Source organism: Pseudonaja textilis, chromosome 6 (assembly GCF_049901715.1).
Source record: "Pseudonaja textilis isolate UNSWEBS1 chromosome 6, rPseTex1.2, whole genome shotgun sequence".
Classification (NCBI taxonomy): domain Eukaryota; kingdom Metazoa; phylum Chordata; class Lepidosauria; order Squamata; family Elapidae; genus Pseudonaja; species Pseudonaja textilis.
In genome coordinates, this window is record NC_141995.1 from 17,895,273 (window position 1) to 17,916,459 (window position 21,187).

Below are 21,187 nucleotides of genomic sequence, written 5' to 3' on the forward strand. Positions count from 1 at the left end.
GATTCCATGACTTTACAGGTGACGCAGCATAAAGAGATTGGTCTGTAATTTTCAACTAGGCTGGGCTCTCCCTTTTTGAAGATGAGGATGACCGTGGCTTGTATACCATAGTTTTGGCAAGGAGCTGGTCCTGAAAGATTTTTCAAAGGTTATGCTTAGAGGTTCGGCTATGGCTGTGGGTAGATTTTTTAAGAAGTAGGCACATATCCCATCCAGCCCAATAGATAGAGATGGTTTTAGATTGCACAGTACTTTTTCAACAATGTCTTCTATAAAATCGATATGTATTAGATCATTGTAGTTGACTGTGGTTTGACTAGGAAATACTGGGCATGATCCATTGCTGCTTACAAATACTGAGCCAAAGAATGTTTAAGAGGTTGACTTTAATAATGTTGTCATTGCAGTCTTTACCATTAGGTCCTTTCAGGGGTGGGATGGACCTTGAGTCTTTTTGTTTGTTGTTTATAAAATTGTAGAAAGCACAGATGGAATTGGTCCGTAGAAGGTATTCTTCTTGTTTAATGTGATAATTGGTGCATTCAGTTTTTATCTGGTGGCATAAATTTTTGTATCGGCTTTTGAAGTTGGCAACATGACCAGATTTGTTTTTTCACCAGTGACTTCTTTTTTGGATTGAAGCTTCCTTATTGTTTGGGGTAATTTGTTTTTTCTAGTTTTGGGAGTTGTTAATGGTACATATAGTTTGATGACTCTTTTGACTTCAAGTAAAAATATGTTGTAATGGTCTTCTACAGTATTGCATCCAGAGAATAGAAATTGCCAATGAAAGGATGAAAGATCGTTGTTTATAAGATCATAATTGCCTTTTTTGAAGTTATAATTGGGGATGCCGTCATTGTGATGGTTTTTGTGTGAACGTATGTTGAGACAAAAATCAATCATGTTGTGGTCACTGTTGGAAAAGGGTTCTTTAATTTGTATTCTGTCAATTGAATTCAAACTATTGCAGAAGATGAGTTCTTTTCTTAGGACAGCAACCAAAAAGATAGGTATAGAATGATACATTATTTCAATAATTATTGAACTAAAATTAAAATAGTCTGCAAAAAAGGCAAATATAAATTTAGATTACAGCAATAAAGGTATATTTTCAAATTCATAACAGTAATAGTGGATGTAATAGCTTTTATTTTGCACTGGTCTGTTCCCATTTTGAATGTCTTGAGTCCTATTCCGGGCACTACTTTTTAATTAGGATGCCAACAAATTAGGGAAGGATAACAAGTATAATAAGGATTAGAATTTAAGTCCTATGATGAGAGGTTGAGGTACCTGACAGTGTTTTCAGGGTTCATCATTCTTCCAAACAGCAGGTCGTAGAACAATAGATTTTCATTGTAAGAAGGCAAATCTCAGTTGAATTTTATTAATAATGTTCTAAAAGTAAGAGCAATTTGTCTTTATGCCCCAAGGAATAAGCACTGTGAAATGGTGTCTAAGTGCTATTGTTATTATATAAGGAGTTGAATTCAGTAGCCTAAGTATATTGTTTTAACTCCATATTTCTATGACCAATAAAACAAAGACAAATAAAACAACAAAATGATTGAAGTCCTTCAAAGTTTAATATCTTTGGATTTCAGTTGTCAATGAAACTCGTTGCAATCCATGCTCAAGTTTTAACTTGTTCTGTATCTCTACGCCTTGCTGCTGATTTGTACAAAGTCTTAATTCAAGGAGAGGTCCAGTTTCTCATTTGGATAATGATTAGGCTGGACAACATTCAGTGAAGCTCTGGTTCTGAAAATTCTATTATGGAAAATTAAACATTAGGAAAGGTATGCAGTGAAATGCATGTGTAGCTTCATGGGAAAATATCTACAGGATGCACATGCTTGGGTTCTTACAATACACTGTTTTTCTGTGATCCAAAGGTCATACACTGATAAAGAAATGGGCAGAAACAATTAAAGGGAAATGAGAAGTTGACTAGAAAGGAAATTAGTAGGTTTGCTTATTATTGCTTTTAAATGGCTTGGAATAATTTTAACAAAATAACTTCTTAGGGTTCTTTTCCCCCTTCTAAGGTTCTTTCATTTATACATCAATTTTATTATTTGTACAAATAATTCAAAGCAACGAATATATAGTGCATACTTTCCTCTTCCTATTTCTCTACAACAACCCTGTGATCTAGGATGGGCTAAGAGAGAAATCAATTATTCAACCAATTAGATCTGAGTAGTCAAGGTGGAATACAAGCCATCAAATTAAACTGAGCTATGTACTACAGTTAGTATTCATTATATAAATGAAACACATAGATATATGATAAGCAGTCTTATCCAAACACATAAGAGTAAAATTACACTTTTGCTGTTGAAACAAAGATGCATTTCATGCCACGTTTTTAAAAATCTAAAAACATGTCTGTGGGCTGATTTCTTTCCAATCTACAACTGCCAGAGTAAGTGACACTTCTGGCTGGAAAAGAGGTCTATTATGCTTCTTGTAGAAATAAACCTGAGCTGTCAGGCTACCAATATAGATTGTTATATACAATGGTGTCTTGTCATTTTGTTGATGATCAATACACCTGGTGCCGTTAACAGGATCTTATTCTCATTGGTATGCACATCACAGGTAGAATTCCACTTCATTTGTCTTTTTTTATTTTATCTCTACCCAAAATAAACACTAACACCCACGTAGCTTGTCTGCATATTATTGTCCAATTTAGATGCATCTGTAAAGTAGATCTAATGAGTGCAAATTATCCTAAGACAGCTGTAACAAGAATTCAAGGTTAATTCTTAATCAAGTTATATGTAGTCATATCTTAGTGAAAAGCACATGTAGTCTTCAACTTACCACCACAATTGAGTCCAACATTTCTGTTACTAAGCAGGACAGTTGTTCACTGAGTTTTGCCACATTTTACAATCTTTCTTGTCATGGCTGTTAAATGAATCATTGCACTTTTTAAGTTAATATCATGGTTGTTAAGTGAATCTGGCTTCCTCATTGACTGTGCTTATCAGAAGGTTGCAAGAAGAGATACATGACCCCAGGTCACTGCAGCCATAAATACATTCCAATTGCCAAGTGTCCGAATTTTGATCATGTGATCATAGCAATGCTATGATCATTTGTAAGTGTGAAAACTAATCACAAGTCATTGTGTTCAATGTTGCTATAATTCTGATCAGTTATTAAACAAATGGTTATAAGTGGAGGACCACCAGTAGAGGTGATATTCAGCAGGTTCTGACCAGTTCTGGAGAACCAGTAGCGGAAATTTTGAGTAGTTCGGAGAACTGGCAAATACAACCTCTGACTGGCCCTGCCCCTATCTATTCTCTGCCTCCTGAGTCCCAGCTGATTCGCTGGGTCTTCTTTTCTTTTCCTGCACAGGAGAACAGAGCTGGAAAGCAGGTTAATGGGATGGGGATGGGAACAGGATTTTGCAGTAACCTTCCCCCAGGAGTGTGGTGGGAATGGAGATTTTACAGTATCCTTCCCTTGCCACGTCTATCAAGCTACGCCCATCAAGCCACACCACTCCCATCAAACCATGACACAGAACTGGTAATAAAAAAATTTGAATCCCACCACTGACCACCAGTATTTAACTTCAGTTAATTGAGAAATTCTCTTTCAAACAGCTCTAGTTGTAGCATCTGACTGATTCTCTCATTGTAGTTAAAAACTTCCATTCTGAAGCTTGTCTAATCAGGAGGAAATGAAGTTTATGTGAATTAAGTGAACATACAGTATGTCATTGATGATCAAAAAGACCTGAAATAAGATACTGTGCTCTAGGTATTCTGATTCTCCAAAGCACCTGAGGGCAGGACAAGAAGTAACAGATGGAAACTTATCAAAGAAAAATCCACCCTAGAATTAAAGAGAAATTTCTGATCAATGGCAACAATTAATCAGTGGAATGCCTTGGTTCCACGAATTGTGGTGCTCCATCGCTGGATGTTTTTAAGAAGAGATTAGACAGCCATTTGTTTGGAATTGTATAGTAAACTATACTAAACTGCACCTCCGAGGTGCAATTCCAACTCTTATTTTGTATTCTGTAATCTATTCCACAGATTGTAAGTATAATTTGGCTTGGTTGGTTCATTTCAGGAAAATTTACGTGAAAAACAGTATTTGACACAAAAATGTTTTATGATCTGGGTATTGTCCCAAGTATTTGTCCATAAATATTCGATATAAATGATTAACTCAATGTAAGGTCAGGACGAATTCAAAAGTACTGAACTGGGTAACTCATATCATTCTCTCTTACATATGATTCAATTATTTCTGTTAAAAATTTATAAATCTTGAGATATGGAAGTGTTCGCTATTGTGTGAATGTTGTGTCATCTTAAATTAACCATACTTTTGTAATAATAATAATATTACTGTGTAAAAAGTTTATAAAGAGAATTCTCCTTAATATAAAGAAATACACTTTTTTATGTCAAAGAATGAGTTTGGATTGAATGCTGTGGGTTTAAGGAACATATGTCATCAGGGTAGCTATGTCTGGTAAAGTATTCATCTAATGCAGGGTTGTCATTCTACAAGGGAATGTTGAATTATAGGGCAACTGCTCACATGTCAACTTGTTAAGTCTTACATAAATTTAATATATGGGGGAATATCCACTCCAATAGACAGCAGGTTAAGGAGATGATTGCCTTATAGAAAGTTGGAAAAGCTCACGAGGAAAATGTGTTTTTCATGAATATTTCATGAAGTTTTAGAGTCTCATTAGCATTAATCTCATATTTTATGCTTCCAATACCTGAATCCAATAAAACCATGTAGGCTTAAGAAATGTTGTTAAGGAGAATGAATTTACTTCATCCACATCTAAAACTAGACAGCCTATAAGGCTATGGGCCTTATTCCCCATAACAATCTCCAGATAAGTTGGAATGATGACTTTCAGAAATGTTTACCAGCTGATCTGGCATTAATGCTGGTGGCTGATCTGGCATTAATAATACAGCAACAAGGAAGAAAGCCGTAGTTCCTTTATTTTTCCAACCAAATTATTATCAATCATACTCCCCCAAAATAGATATTTGTGTAGGAAGCCTCTGAAATCATCATGGCAGTAATAGATGGGAAGGGAAGTTTTTAATCCCCTTATCATTTCTGGCTTCCCTATGAGTAAATCCAATCGATTAATGTTTAACATTTGGGCCAAACATTTCCCTTGATATTGCTGGATGTCCCCATCCCTGCCCCAAAATCTTTATCTTGCCAGAATTATAAATCTAAAGGTACTACGGCATTGTTGGTACAGTGTCTATTTTAGTTACTTTGCTTTAGAATTTAATTAATAAAATTATAATAAATATTTGTATATATTACTGAAATTTGGCTATAGGCTCCTAAGGAATTTAGAAGCCTCATTTCAATGAAAAGGTCTGTTGTCAAACAGCAAGAGATTTGAACAAAGCAAATTTCCAATTTCTCGGGATGGTTGATGTTCTACAGATCTCTGCTAAATTTTATCCCTGCTTCTATTCTAGTGCTTTTTATTTTTGGAAAACTTTCTCAGTGCATACTGAAGTGGTCCTGCAAAGCCACATTATATTGCCAGTTCACTGATCTTACGTGCAAAAAATCGGTGGGAAACTGTTCACTATGGAGAGACAAGGTTTTGGTGTCATGTTATACATTTAGACAGAACCCTGATTTGCAGCTCACCTTATTTTTGAAAAACAATAATCTGTTCAAGGCAAAAGATGGCATGAATTGGCCAAATATAAGAGCCATCATGCTCTAGAGTTCTGCCAGTCAGATCATACCCTGAGACCAGAGGTGGTATTCAGCAGGTTCTGACCAGTTCTGGAGAACTGGTAGCAGAAATTTTGAGTAGTTTGGAGAACCAGCAAATCCCACCTCTGACTGGCCCCGCCCCCATCTATTCTCCGCTTCCTGAGTCCCAGGTGATTGGCTAGGTCTTCTTTTGTTGCCCTGAACAAGAGAACGGAGCTGGAAAGCAGGTTAGTGTGGTAGGAATTGAGATTTTACACTATCCTTCCCCTGTCATGCCCATCAAGCCATGCCCACCAAGCCACACCATGCCCACCAAGCTATGCCCACAGAACAGGTAGTAAACATTTTTTGAATCTCACCACTGACTGGGACCAAGAAATATTGCCCACAAGTATCAAAGATTGTAAGTACCAGAATACCTGCAGTTTTAATCTGCACCCCCTGAACTGCAAAAAGCTCATGAGATTCTGAGCAAAAGTTAACAGAATTCAGAATAACAGAGTTGGAAGGAACCTTGAAGTTCTTCTAGTTACAAGTTGCAAGCTTCCAGATGATAATACTGAAATCTTATGAGATCTTCTTATGTTTTTAACAGTGTAATGGTAAAACATGAAATTTCAGTTTTTTTCTGCATGCTTACTGGAAGCTGAGAAAGTATGCCAACCTCTTAAATGATGCTAAATTCTTCTTACAACTACACACAGGAATCTAGATATTGAACCCCTTCAGAATATTAGCTTCTGATATTATTATTATACAGTCATGCAAACTGACAATTCTTCTGAATTTTGTTCTTTTCTCTATTCCCTCAGAAAATGCACAGGGCATCCTTGTTATCTATGAAGAAGCTGCCAAGGAGTGGGCACTGTATTTAAAATCAATTTTCAAGCACATTGTATTAGAAGACTGGATCGTACTTTATGACTTAGAAGCTGCATCGATTCACCATTCAGAAGTGCCATTTCTTTGCTCTTACAGATGCAAACTGTTGATAATATCAAATGATCTTTTAAAGGGCCTGAATGTGAAGAAAATATATTTTCTGAACAAGATTCTTCAGCCACCTGAAAGGGTGGCCATTTTGCTTTGTGGGGTAGAAGATTCAGCCCTTCTCTACCAGACACTGAATATAGACAAATGCAACCAATTGATGACCACAGATCAAGGGCCGGAAGATTATCTTGCTGTTATATCTGACATTATTCAACAAGGTACTATCCTTCCACCCTTCTTTTCTCTGCTTCTAATTTATATATATTTTAAGGGAAAATATGCAAGCTCAGAGATTGTACTATGTTTTATGCTTAAACATTTCCTCAAATAACTTTTGTCAGGGTTCCAAGTAATAGAGGAAGAGGGAGTGGAGGAAGGAGGGGTGATGCCATACCAAACAAAACTCTGAGACAGATTAATTCCTCAAAGAATAGCTTTATTGGATATATCATATTGGCACGAGTCTGGTGAAAACCGTCTCTGAATGTTCCCATGGTTTTCACCTAATTAAAAGTAAAAGGTTTTTTCTCAACCCCAAACAATGATCCAATCAAGGCACTGTCTGGTAGCCTGGTAACATCACTCCTCCTTCCTCCAACCAGGTTTGAGCATGTCAGAGAAAGAGAAAGTATTTTATTTTGACTATATAACCCCAGCTATCTCTAATACCTCCCCTCCCTATCCCTCAGCTCCAGTGTGGCAGCACTGAAACTCCAAGATGGCTTTGGCTAGGCCACCTTCAGGGTTGACAACTTAATTATGATAAAAAATTCTTTGTCACCATGGTGACAAACCACTAAGTGTGTACAACCTGATAGAAATATGGAAGCCCCCACTAGATATATTGGCAAGGGCTACAGTGAAGCAGTGGAGAAGAATGAAGCAAAGCTAAGTGTCTCTTTCATTTCATATTTCAGTAAAACAGCTTTGAGAAAAGCCCTTGGCTAGAGCTTTTGTTGAAGCAAAGCACACACCCCCAAAGCTTTGCACAGGGTCATAAATATCCGTCATGCCAAGAAGGAATGTTATTGAAGCAATCATTATTCAAAAATTTAGTATAATGTCATTATATACTTGAATGCAATAATAAAGCAGGAGAAATGAAAAACCATGGCTTAATATATGTAATAAATGAAGATTATGAATGCATGGATTATCCCCCAACCAATGGGAGCAGTTCATGATCCAAGTTGCACACATGGTCTCTTAACGACTAGATATAAGAGCACTGAAGGATGCTCATTGTGGTTGTAGTTGCATCTTGTAGCAAGGATCAAACTACAATACACAGAAACTTCATCGTTTTGAATTATACTTGTAACTATTACAATAGGAGTGATCAAAGACCTATTTCACTTGACAAAATGAATCACGTGCAAGAAAAGGGAGCTTTACTATTTTAGAAGTTGTTTTATAAAATTTTCCACTTCCAAAAGCAAAGAAAAGTGGTCATGTTTCTGTTTTGTTTCTAAAGCTTCTTCTGGAATAAGAATTTGGAATTGGAATAGGCTATGGTATAATATTGTATACATACAAAAGCCTCTTGTGGTTATTGAAAAGGTCATACTCACATATTACTCTGTGAATGAGTTTCGAAGGGTGTTTTTTTTAAACCTCCGTCAAAGCAAAGCATGTCCTTTAAAGCTTTGTGAAGTCTTATAAAGTATATGTCTATTAAAAAAACAATTAAGGTATTATTGTACGTAATAAAATTTTGAAGCACCAAAAGAATGCAGGCAGAAAGGCTATAAAGTTCTAAGACAGCATTAAACTGGTTTTAGTATCATGAACTCATAAAATAAGGTAAGTAATTTACGTTCAAACCACAAGAGTGGCACAAAATATTGGATGAGATTGTATAACATGCTAGACAAAACTGAAATGGCATTTGATAGTTTGTTGTTGTGAAAACAAGCCATAATCTTACCAGGTTGTATTAACCAGGGCATATATTACACTATGTCGTGTGAACACAGGGAATTGTCATTTATTAAACCAGATTTAAGATTTAGTTTGTGGTACAAACCATCAATAAAGCTCAACATGTGACGTGATATTTGCCTATATAGTGCTTCCCTGTTCTTGCATTAATGCAGCTAGTAACCTGGAGAAAAACAAGAGAATAATATATATTCTAGTTGTGTCCTGGAATTAAATCTGAATGAGAGCATGAGACTGAATATGACTGGTTCCATTCCATGATCAGTAGGCCTACAAAGCTGAATGGCAGTTCTTGAAAAGAAATTGTTCATGCCCACTTGAATGAAAATAGAAAACTATATGATGAGGAACCCTTGAAGTCAAGTAGAAACCTTATTAAATCTGGAAATGTTGGGGTTGAAAAGGCATGCTCATCTGAGTTTGAGAGCTAATGTGATACAGTGTTAAAAATGTTGGACTTGTATCAGGGAAGCCAGATTCAAAAACTCAGTTGATTATAGAGCTCACTAGGTAATTTTGACCCAGTAATTGCCTCTCCAACCAACTGGCCTCAGAAGCTGTTGTACAGATATAATTAGGAAATACATCCAAGTATGCTGTATAAAGATGTAAGGGGCAAAATTGGGCAACAAACAAAAAAGCTCTCTTTTTAATGGCTCAATTCACAAAAGATGGTCAATCCAACTATCTCCAACAGATTAATCTTTGAGTTCCTACTGCATCTGAAACAAGATGGTTGAGTTGATCACTTGTTGGTCATTTTAGTGCTCACAGTCATCTTTCAAGAAGTGGGGGGAATTCTCACAATGAATAAAATAAGTAATTTGTCAATATATGTAGCCAAGAAAGTAATATTCTGTATCCACTATACATTTATAGTAAATTCAGTAACTTAGAAGAAGAGTGGGTTCCTTCCTGGACAAAACCTTTATAAGGATCTGATTACAGAGCTTGATATAGGAATAGAACTGTTTTGTATCTCATAGGGGCATAAATATACAGCTTTTTATTTTTTATTTGTTGAATAGAATTCATCTGTTTTCCTAAAGATACATCTGCTTAGATATGTTCCTCATAATTAGGGGGGAATCTTGCATGGGACAAGAGGTTTCTGGCTCTTTCGAGATATCCAACATGATCAGTGTAGATTTTGTGGGGCCTTTGACTCCCCTTGACACAAATCAATCAGCAGCAGCCATATCTTCTACATCAGGGGTCTCCAACCTTGGCAACTTTAAGACTTGTGGACTTCAACCTCCAGAATTCTGGGAACTGAAGTCCACAAGGCTTAAAGTTGCCAGGGTTGGAGATCCCTGTTCTACATCACCTTGTCAGGAATTGTTGTGGTTAGCCGGCAGCAGGTGCAGATGGCTGAGGAGAGCGATGACTCTGATGAGGGGCCAGAACCATCAGGGAGTGGACTGCTGCCTTCAGAACTTGTGGGGCCTGGCAGCAGTGACAAGGAGGTTCCTGAGGAGCCTGTGCCAAGTGCACAAAGGATTACTCAGAGGAAAGAACAATTACAGCAGCACAGGTGACTCAGGAGTAAGCCTGCAAGGTAATAGCGCCTCCTTCAAGAGGATCAAAGCCAGGTTTGAAAAAGGGTTGTTTGCAGAAAGCAAAGAAGCTCTTAAACTCAACTGGTGGACATCTTAGTTCGTGTTTGGACAATTTTGTAAATTAGTTCTTATCTCTAGGTTTTTGGCAGGCTTGACAAACAACTTGGCAAGGCTCTTTCTTGTCAGAGCTAATTAGTGAAAAGCAGTCTTCAGAACAGAATTTGTAATTAAACCTTAAAAGGTGGGGGCTGCTGCCTTTGACTGTGTTTGCTCTTTGGGAACCTGGCTGGGTCAGAACAGGAATAAGCTAGGACAGAGAACTCTAGAAACTTCTCAAACTATTCTACTTTGTCACCTTCTTTAACCACTTCCATTTATACTTTCTAAAAAATAAATTTGATAGAAGAAAAAAATCTGATACAATTCCCAACATTGCATTCTGACTTTTATTTAAATTATGAGGTACCAGAGGTACCCAAATGTCTCTCTTGTACAATTTTTTTCCTAAATTTTGCAGCTTTGTTGACTTCAGTTCCAAGGCAAAACATTCTATGCAATATCATTCATGGTTGTTTGTTGGTAGGTTTTGTTTTCCCGGATCAGAATGCAAAGAAAACTGGACAGGTACCAAAATGAGATGCAGTGATCAAGGTGATAAAATCAGACTAAATAGGGAACCCGTTGTTGTTACAGAAATCCATGGATAACTTTAGATGCTGTACATCCGTCTATCTACTGCATATGATTGTTTTTGTGGGTGGGAAAAAATAGAGAAGGGAGTGTAGATGACACTCTTAGCTTCTGGAAAAAAGGCAGGCTATAAATAGAACATATAAACGTAACTAAAATTAAAATGTAAAAAAGGTATGGCAGAAAACAATCGCAATAGCAGCATTCTCTGCTCCCCTGCAGGCCACTTGAAATAAAAAATAAAATAAACTGGAAACCACCATGAAAAGAAACATTCTGAAAATTAGAAGCATCTATCCCAGGGGAAGAGCATGTCTAGGCTGATTTTTACACATTATTATCTGGGACAAACTAAATGCAAAAAAGATAGAAATGCTGATCTGGCAGTGTTCAAAGAGAGGAAGGATCTGTGTCAGAAGAAAAGCATTCTAAATAGAATCTGTGGGTGAACCTGTCAATAGCATCTTCTTCTTAGAAGGTTAGAACTAATCAGATTACAGATTACAGATAATCAGAGTTGGAAGGGACCTTGTAGGTCATCTAGTCCAATCCCCCACCCAAGCGGGAGACCCTACACCATTTCTGACAAATGGGAGTCCAATCTCTCTTTGAAAGTCTCAACGGATGGCGCTCCCACAACTTCCGAGGGCAAGCTGTTCCATTGGTTGATTGTTCTCACTGTCAGAAAATTTCTCCTTGTTTCCAGGTTAAATCTCTCCTTGTTCAGTTTCCATCCATTATTCCTTGTCTGGCCTATAGGAGCTTTAGAAAATAGCTTGACCCCCTCCTCCCTGTGGCAGCCTCTCAAATATTAGAAGACTGCTATCATGTCTCCCCTGGTCCTTCTCTTCACTAGACTAGCCAAGCCCAGTTCCTGCAACCGTTCATTGTATGTTTTAGCCTCCAGTCCCTTAATCATCCTGGTTGCTCTTCTCTGTACTATTTCTAGAGTCTCAACATCTTTTTTATAATGTGGTGACCAAAACTAGATTCAGTACTCTAGATGTGGTCTTACGAAGGCTTTATCGAGTGATATTAGTACTTCCCTGGATCTTGACTTTATCCCTCTGTTAATACAATTTAGGATTGCATTAGTTTTTTTGGCGGCGGCTGCACACTGCTTGCTCATATTTAGCTGGTTGTCCACTAAGACTCCAAGATCCCTCTCACAGTTACTGCTATTGAGCCTGGTTTCACCCAGTCTATATGTGTACTTTTGGTTTTTCTTGCCTAAGTGTAGGACTTTACTTTTCTCTATATTGAATTTCATTTTATTAGATATGGCCCAGTGTTCTAGTCTATCAAGATCCATCTGGATCTTGAGCCTATCTTCTTGGGTGTTAGCTATTCCTGCCAGCTTAGTATCATCTGCAAATTTGGTAAGTTTCCCTTCTGTTCCTTAATCACTGGTTCCTTCTGGCAAGTTTGCATTCCAAAGCACAGAACCATTTAGAAGGAATAATACTAAAATCAAATGCAGATTGTGTGGTTGATCGATTGAACAATCAATCACGTGCTGTCAAACTGTTTTTGATTTCTAGCAACCACATAGATTTTCTCCATGATGAGCTATCCATAACCTAGTCTTTCAATGATGCATTCATTGCCGCTGTAACTAAGTCCATCTACCTTGTTGCTGGTTGCCCTCCTGTTCTTTTTCGTTCCACCTTTTCCAGCATTAAGGCATTCTCCAGAGAGCTAAGTCTGAAGTAAGTCTGAAGTAAGGTAATCTACTTATCTTTCAAGAAGCACTTTTTTCTAACGATCTTAAGCCCATCATTTATTCTTCCGAGTTTGCAAAGGCAGATCTGGTTCCTAATCTTCCTGCTCCAGATGTGGATAGAGAAGATGGATTTCCCAGATAGGTTTTGAGGACAGCAGTCAGGGGCATTCATCTCATATCCCACTTTTCAGTATAATGCTTTGCTGACACTGAGTTGGATTTCTTGCCAGAATACTCATTTCTTGGGAAGTAAATAATTGGAAGATTAATTTGTAAGAAGAAAGGATGCTTTTGTCCCTTAGCTGCCAGCAAAATATCAGGTTAATAAGTATTATGCAGTTGTGAGAGGTTGTGGAAAATCAGGATTAAGAAGAATAGGCATGGATAAAAAAATAAATAAGAAGAAATCTTTCGAACTGCATTTTCAAAACTAAACTTGGGTATAAACTGCTTGAGAATGGAGCCAGATGACTCATTTTACAGTCAGATTTGATAACAATGATAAATAGGATCTGAGCTGCTAATTCAGCGGAACAACAGGACTGATTTTGCAAGGTTTAAGCAATGCAAAATAGTTTGAGGGGGAAAGCCTGACTGTAAAAACCTTGTTATTTAGTTCCTTCTGTCCATGGAGAAAATATATCCATGCATTTTGAACATAAAAAAGAAGCTTATCTTAGTCACACTTAGGTATATACAAGCAGCAAACATATGATAGCCAGTCCTTGACTTGAAGTATCTTGGTTCAAAACAGTTCATGTGACATGATTCTGTTCTTTAGCTAAAGTGTTTTATTGTATTGTACGTTGTTTTACTGTTTTATTCTACTGACTGAGATAAGCTCCTTCTGCAGTTCCATGTTTAAAATTTCAAAAGCAGTACTCAAAAACCATATAACTAAGTATATTTCTCAGTTATTGTTGCAGCTTTAACTGTGACATTGAAATCAATATGACCTTACTTCACCTTCAGTACCTTAATAAAGATTAGAGCAAAGATTCTTCCTGAAAGCATTTGCCTAACTTAATATATGCAAACATGTGGCTTGTATACATGATATTTTGCCTAGTACATTATTCAAAATCAACAAATCATAGGTCACTTGACAAATTATGGATAGCAAACATGTAATATGGGAAAACAAGATATTCACGTTCTGAATAGCTATCTTGCAAAAGTTTCCTAATTATTTTTTTATTTACTATTTAAATGTACATCACTGTGCAGCTAACACACAACTCTGGGTGCCTAATAAACAACATAAAGAAATAGGAAAATAAATTTTAAAATGACCCAATGCCCATGGAGCAACTCACCAGTTTATAATCAAAGCAGCAATGCTCAAATCACAACCTGGCCCAATGCCTGGAAGAAGAATCAGATCTTCAACACCTTGCAAAAGTATGTCAAGACTGGGGTATCCAAATCTCATGGAAGGTATGCATTTCACAGGGTGGTTGTCACACAAGAGAAAAGGCCTATTTCCTCTGTCCCGATATGGCAATATTTAATAGAAGGGATCCAGAACATGCCCAATCTGCCAGATTTTGTGTGATGGGCAGAAATGATTAGAAACAGGCAGTTCTGTAAATGATCCAGTCCTATACCATGAAAAAGTTTATGAACAGCACCTCAAATTGTATTGCAGTGGTTAGTACACAGTACTGCAGGCTACTTCTGCTGCCTGCTGCCTGCCTGCTGGCTTAGGCATTTCGGATCTCATCAGGCTCAAAGTTGACTCAGCCTTCCATCCTTCCGAGGTCAGTAATATGAGGAACCAGATTGCTGGGGACAATATGCTGACTTTATAAAGAGCTTAAAGAGGGCTGTAAAGCACTGTGAAGCAGTATATAAGTCTAAGTGCTATTGCTATTTGGAACAAGGAGTTTATCTTATTCTAGAAGCCAGTGGAGCTTTCAGATTAGATGCAGGACATTGGCATAGCAAGGCAACCCATAACTAGCTTCAGTAATGCATCCTGAATCAGCTGTAGCTTCTGAGTAGTTTTGAAGGATAGCAAATTTCAATAATACAGATGGAAGGTGACTAAAGCATGAGGGACAGTGTGTAATAAGTATAAATGGCACAAAAGGTAGGCCAGTATAAAGGCTCTCCTAGCCAGAGCTGCCATTTGCTTTTAGCAAAAACTGTAAGTCTAGAATGATCCCCCCCTCCAATTCCATAAAACACTTATTTGTGGAACTGCACCCCCATCCAGAATAAAAAATGATAAGTCCCCAGAACTAGCGGTCCCAAATACTGCAAAAGCATCTTCACATAAACATTTGGTTGGCCCAGGAAATAGAGCTATATACTGATGATATCTAACCTCATACCATTGGATGACCTCATCCTGTGGTCTTATGTAGATATGAAATAAGAATGAGCCAATGGTAATGTCTTGAGGTTCTTCACTTAATAAAGGTTTGGGGCTAGATTTCTCCCCAACTATCAATACTAAACAGAACTGATATCAAAGGGAGAAGGAGCAGCCCATAACTCTGTACCTCTCTAAATAAGTCCAGAAGGAAACCATGGGTGATGCTATTAAAGGTCACTGAGAGATCAAGAAAGACCAGAGTGAAGATACCATTGCAGTCTTGAGTTACTACTGCATCCCAGAGATCATGCATAGTACATGCAACATCATTATGAGAGTTTGGGCAGCAATTTTAGAGGACCCTGGGGGAAGCAGATTTTTCCTGATACTTTATTCGAGGATCAACAACCTTCTCTAAAGGTTGTAATGTTTACATTATAAAAAATTCCAAGGCCCTATTCATATCTGTCCACTTTATGACACAACATGCTGTTTTGCCATAAGCAACAAAATATTTGGTTCGTGGTCAGCCTTAGTTTGTCCCTAATATCCCTAGTATTAATGTTTGTCCCTGGCATCTTTATCTAAAATATGCATTCCAGCACATTCCCACGGGGATGTGGAATATTTATTGTCATTTATTTTATTGCTATCTTTGCCTAATCAGGCTCACAAGTGAGTTTCTTAATTGAAAATCTGTTTCTTTTTGAGGGAGTGAAAAAGACATGGGCTTCTTTCAATCTGATTTGATCATTGTCTTTCTTTAAAATGATTCCCAAACATTTAAATTTCAGCCACTCCCATGGGTGGAAAGATAAGATAGATTTCTATCCTTGATGCAAATTTTATTTCAGCCACTATTTTGTATTTTTACCAGCAGGTTGCCTCTCTCTAAAACCTGGACAGCGATTTGGGAAGCTGATCACTGAAGCCAAGCCAATCTAACCTTGCTTCAGAATTCCGGATTGGAATATTTAAACATTTTTAGTCCTTAGTTTTCACCCAGGTATTCTTGGTAGTACTACCCTATTCATATGCATCATGATAACACAACATCAAATCAATTCAGTTCTTCAGATAGTGAGCACAAAATGGAGGAAACCCATATCAGTTTTACTGTAAGGCATTCAAGGCACTTGGGAAAAAATGGATGGTATAGCTAGCAGAAGTCTTTATGTTTAGCTGTGTTCTGCTTTCCATGTGGGCTGATCAGTTGTATGTATGCATGTATGTATGTGTACATACATACATACATACATACATACATACATACCTTGACTGAGTCTTCGGGTGCTCTGTGGTATCTCCTATTTTCCAAGAAAGAAAATATGATCTAATTGTGATGAAGTTGTGAAAATTTCTTGGCTTGTAATTGTTGTAAAAGCGAATGGAAGTAGTTTCTTGACATATTTTTCTTGTTTCAATTTTTCTTGCTTATGCTTTTTTCTTCACTTTCTTCACTTTCCTTCACTTTCTTTTATATTGCTTTGTGTTTACCTTTCATATCTTAGAATTTTTAAAAATAAAAATAGCATAAAAATTAAAAGGCTAGACTTGTTTAACAATCTAACAGTTTAAATTCTTATGTAACCATTGGCAGTGAACTCTGTGCTAATGAAGCAGACATACGAGTATGTGATATTTTATTCTTCTTTTCAGTGCTAATTGGATGAAAACAGCTTACATGAGTTGATGTAGTTGAGATTTAACTTACATGAGTTGATATTGATAGAATTAATAGAGTGGCTTCTTTTGTATTGGAGCTCAATAAGATCTAACTTTGTGTTGGATTAAATCATTTGCACAAAAAGATAATAGCTAGTCTACAGGAATTCTGATCAATTCATTTTTATTTTCATTAAAAAAAGAATCATGTAGATGATTTTCTTTATACCTGGAAATATCTATAAGCATATTCATGATTTATTTTATGTGTCTAATTTACATTGGAAATATGTAAATATACATTGTGGGGGTAATGCCTGCTAGTCTGTGGTAAAACGGGTTTTATTTAAATTATAGAACACAATCCTTTTTGCAAATCATTATATTAATGTTAAAACTTTTGAGAAGAACACTGCAAACCAAGGTCAATTGCAAACCTTCTGTTAATTTCATTGCATATAAGGACATAGATTCCACAGGACCTAAACATCCAAAGTAATTAAAAACATTGATATATTTTATACTTTGGATTTGCCAAATCTCATGTATTGCCTAAAATGTCCTACTATTTTCATCCATACTTCCTACCATAAACATTCCTCAGACCAATTATTTCACTGTCATAGAAATAAATACGAGTTTAATCTCCGGATTACTAGGAATTATCACCAACTCTCAATTCCTAGGAATCTCTTATGTTTATTAGGAATTATTACCATGTTGGGTGCTGCATAAGGATTATCTGTAAACTTTGTCCACACATTTACAATTAGAAAATGTACAGAAAGAGAAGCAAGGGATAAGGGAACATGTGGATGATTGTACCACATCAACAAGTTTTATACAGGGTCACTCTTTTGTACAGGCAGGATAAAGAAGGTCTCCCAGCCAACTTATGCTTAAGGAGCACAATAAACCTTTGGAAAATAGTTTAGTATAACTTTGTCTGCGTCCTTCAAAGCAATGGAGACAACAAGATTCATGAGTTAGTTCAGTTGGCTTCTGTAATGGAAGACATGGCTCACTGGCCCAACTGCCTTTTTTCAGATAGGAAAAAAAATTGTTTGTACAAAACAAACCAATCACAGTTATAGATTATTTATTTATTTATTTTATTTTATTTATTTGTCAATTGTTTACAAGATAATAAGTATAAGTGTATACATAGTTATGAATACATGAAATGGGTACATATAAGAAAAATAAAATAAAAATAAAAGAAACAATAGGACAGGGATGGTAGGCACGTTGGTGCGCTTTATGCACGCCCCCTACAGACCTCTTAGGAAAGGGGTGAGGTCAATAGTAGACAGTCTAAGGTTAAAGTTTTTGGGGTTTGGCGAAGAAACTATAGAGTCGGGTAGAGTATTCCAGACATTGACCACTCTGTTGCTGAAGTCATATTTCCTGCAATCAAGCTTGGTGCGGTTAACCTTGAGTTTGTATCTGTTGTGTGCTTTGTATTGTTATGGTTGAAGCTGAAGTATTCATTGACAGGTAGGACATTGCAATGTATGATTTTATATACCATGCTTAAATCAGACCGAAGACGGCGTAATTCAAGGTTTTCTAGTTCTAGAATTTCAAGTCTGGTGGCATAAGGTATTCTACAACGAGTAGAGGAGTGGAGAACTCTTCTTGTGAAATATTTCTGGACTTTCTCAATTGTGCTAATATCAGATACGTAATGTGGGTTCCAGACTGATGAGCTGTATTCGAGTATTGGTCTAGCAAATGTTTTGTATGCTCTAGTTAGTAGTGTGATATTACCAGAGAAAAAGCTACGTAAGATTAGGTTAACAACTCTTAATGCCTTTTTGGCTATGTAGTTGCAGTGGGCTCTAGCACTTAGATCATTAGAGGTGAGTATTCCAAGGTCCTTTACAGAGCTTGGATCATCAACAAGATCTTGACTATTCAGCTTGTATTTTATTTTTGGATTTTTTTGCCAATATGTAAGACAGAGCATTTATTTGTTGAGATTTGAAGTTGCCATTTGTTTGACCATTCTGATACACAGTCAAGATCTTTTTGAAGGGTAGCAGTATTGTCTGTGGTATTGAACAGCTTTACATCATCAGCGAAAAAGAACGCAGTTGCTCTTAATATGATCACAGAGGTCATTTAAGTAGAGTATGAAGAGAGTTGGTCCTAGAACACTGCCTTGGGGGACACCACTATTGACAGGTACAGAATTTGATAGGACGCTCCCAATTTTGACCATTTGTTGTCTGTTTGACAGGAATGCTTCTATCCAGTTATGCAGTTGTCCAGAGATACCATAGGATTTTATTTTTAGGAGTAGTTTGTCATGTACCACTGAATCAAAGGCTTTACAGAAGTTTATGTAGATTGCATCTATTGATTTGCCCTGATCAAGTTGTGTAGTCCATATGTTTTTGCAGTGTAAGAGTTGCAGATTACAGGATAGTTTTTTTCTGAAACCAAATTGATTATTGGAGAGTAGGTTGTTTGTCTCTAAGTGGAGGATGATGGATTGGTTAATAATTTATTCCATGACTTTACAGGTGACGCAGCATAAGGAGATTGGTCTGTAATTTTCAACTAGGCAAGGGTCTCCCTTTTTGAAGATGGGGATGACTGTGGCTTGTGACCACAGGTTAGGCAAGGAACTGGTCCTGAAAGATTTTTCAAAGATTATGCTTAGAGGTTTGGCTATGGCAGTGGATAGCTTTTTTAAGAAATAGGCACATATTCCATCTGGTCCAATAGATAGAGATGGTTTTAGATTGCGTAGTGCTTTTTCAACATTGTCTTCTGTAAAATCGATATGTATTAGATCATTGTAGTTATCTGTGGTTGGCTAGGAAATACTGGGCATGATCCATTGCTGTTTACAAATACTGAGCCAAAAAATGTGTTAAAGATGTTGGCTTTAATGGTGTCATCGTTGCAGTCTTTACCATTAGGTCCTATCAGGGGTGGGATGGACCTTGAATCTTTTAGTTTGTTGTTTACAAAATTGTAAAAAGCACTAGTGGAATTGGTGCTTAGAAGGTTCATCCAAAGTAATTAAAAACATTAATATATTTTTATACTTTGGATTTGCCAAATTTCATGTATTGCCTAAAATGTCCTACTATTTTCATCCATACTTCCTACCATAAACATTCCTCAGACCAATTATTTCACTGTCATAGAAATAAATACGAGTTTAATCTCCGGATTACTAGGAATTATCACCAACTCTCAATTCCTAGGAATCTCTTATGTTTATTAGGAATTATTACCATGTTGGGTGCTGCATAAGGATTATCTGTAAACTTTGTCCACACATTTACAATTAGAAAATGTACAGAAAGAGAAGCAAGGGATAAGGGAACATGTGGATGATTGTACCAAATCAACAAGTTTTATACAGGGTCACTCTTTTGTACAGGCAGGATAAAGAAGGTCTCCCAGCCAACTTATGCTTAAGGAGCACAATAAACCTTTGGAAAATAGTTTAGTATAACTTTGTCTGCGTCCTTCAAAGCAATGGAGACAACAAGATTCATGAGTTAGTTCAGTTGGCTTCTGTAATGGAAGACATGGCTCACTGGCCCAACTGCCTTTTTTCAGATAGGAAAAAAAAAGTGTTTGTACAAAACAAACCAATCACAGTTATAGATTATGGTGGCATGCTGTGGCAGCCCAGCCAAAAAGCCTGTGCACAGACTATGTGCACATGTGTCGGCAAGTGCTACCATATTCTTGTCTCAGGGAGAAAAATATTTTGGACCAATGATCTACAAACAGTTCACAATGATCTACAAACTGTAAACTGAGAAATGGGTAGCTATAGAAATCAAACAAACAAACTGCTCACAGCATACTAGGTTACTGTTTGAATAACTTTGTTTTCCTGAATAAACTCTATTTTTCTAGTTGAAGCCTTGATTTATAAGTCAATATATATATATATCAAACAAAAACTTAATACTGTGTTTCCATATAGACAGTGGAACTTGCAGTCTTGAAAACTTGGAAAAGAAAGGAACCCTGTTGCATACTCAAAGACAGTACTATTATTGTCAATGTAGCACTAAATCAACATAAAGTCTAATAATTGGTGGAAGGGAGGAGTTAGAAATGGAGAAGGGAGCATGGGAGGAAGTGGGGAGGGAAAGAGTACAAAATATTGTTTACAATTTAAGTTGCACCTGTATTGGCCATTCTATACTTAAGAAGCTCTAAGAAAAACAATAATAACTGATAATGAGATTTAATCCTGGTAATGATAGGAACTTGCCTATATAATTAACTTCATTACAATATGGAAGAAGATTGGAACTACATTTTTACAATATGTTTTTTCAAACATATTGGCAGTTTTGATTATATTTCCTGGTAGAATTTCCTGGTAGACTCCCATAAAGAAAACTAATCAAGTTTGACCTTGTTTAACTTTTCAAGATCAGACAAAGTGGGTTGGGTGAAAACACCTGTCAATCAAACTTTCTATACAACAGCATAAAAGCCAGATTTATATCATTAATTTTGAAAACAGAAAATCACTATTAAGTTACTTAAATTTGC

General features: G+C 36.7%; 1 protein-coding gene and 1 long non-coding RNA gene across 2 annotated transcripts in view; one reads left to right on the forward strand and one right to left on the reverse strand.

Annotated features, from left to right (window-relative positions):
• Positions 1 to 21,187, forward strand: part of BANK1 (B cell scaffold protein with ankyrin repeats 1) — a 159,034-nt gene that overhangs the window by 26,573 nt on the left and 111,274 nt on the right. The window contains exon 2 of the mRNA XM_026698275.2: positions 6,570 to 6,968. Coding sequence (XP_026554060.2) covers positions 6,570 to 6,968 — 399 coding nt within the window. The remainder of the gene's footprint in view (positions 1 to 6,569; positions 6,969 to 21,187) is intronic.
• LOC148125403 (uncharacterized) overlaps positions 8,348 to 21,187 on the reverse strand; it is a 41,078-nt gene continuing 28,238 nt past the window's right edge. Inside the window, exon 3 of the long non-coding RNA XR_015744059.1 lies at positions 8,348 to 8,421. This is a non-coding gene — a long non-coding RNA (uncharacterized LOC148125403). The remainder of the gene's footprint in view (positions 8,422 to 21,187) is intronic.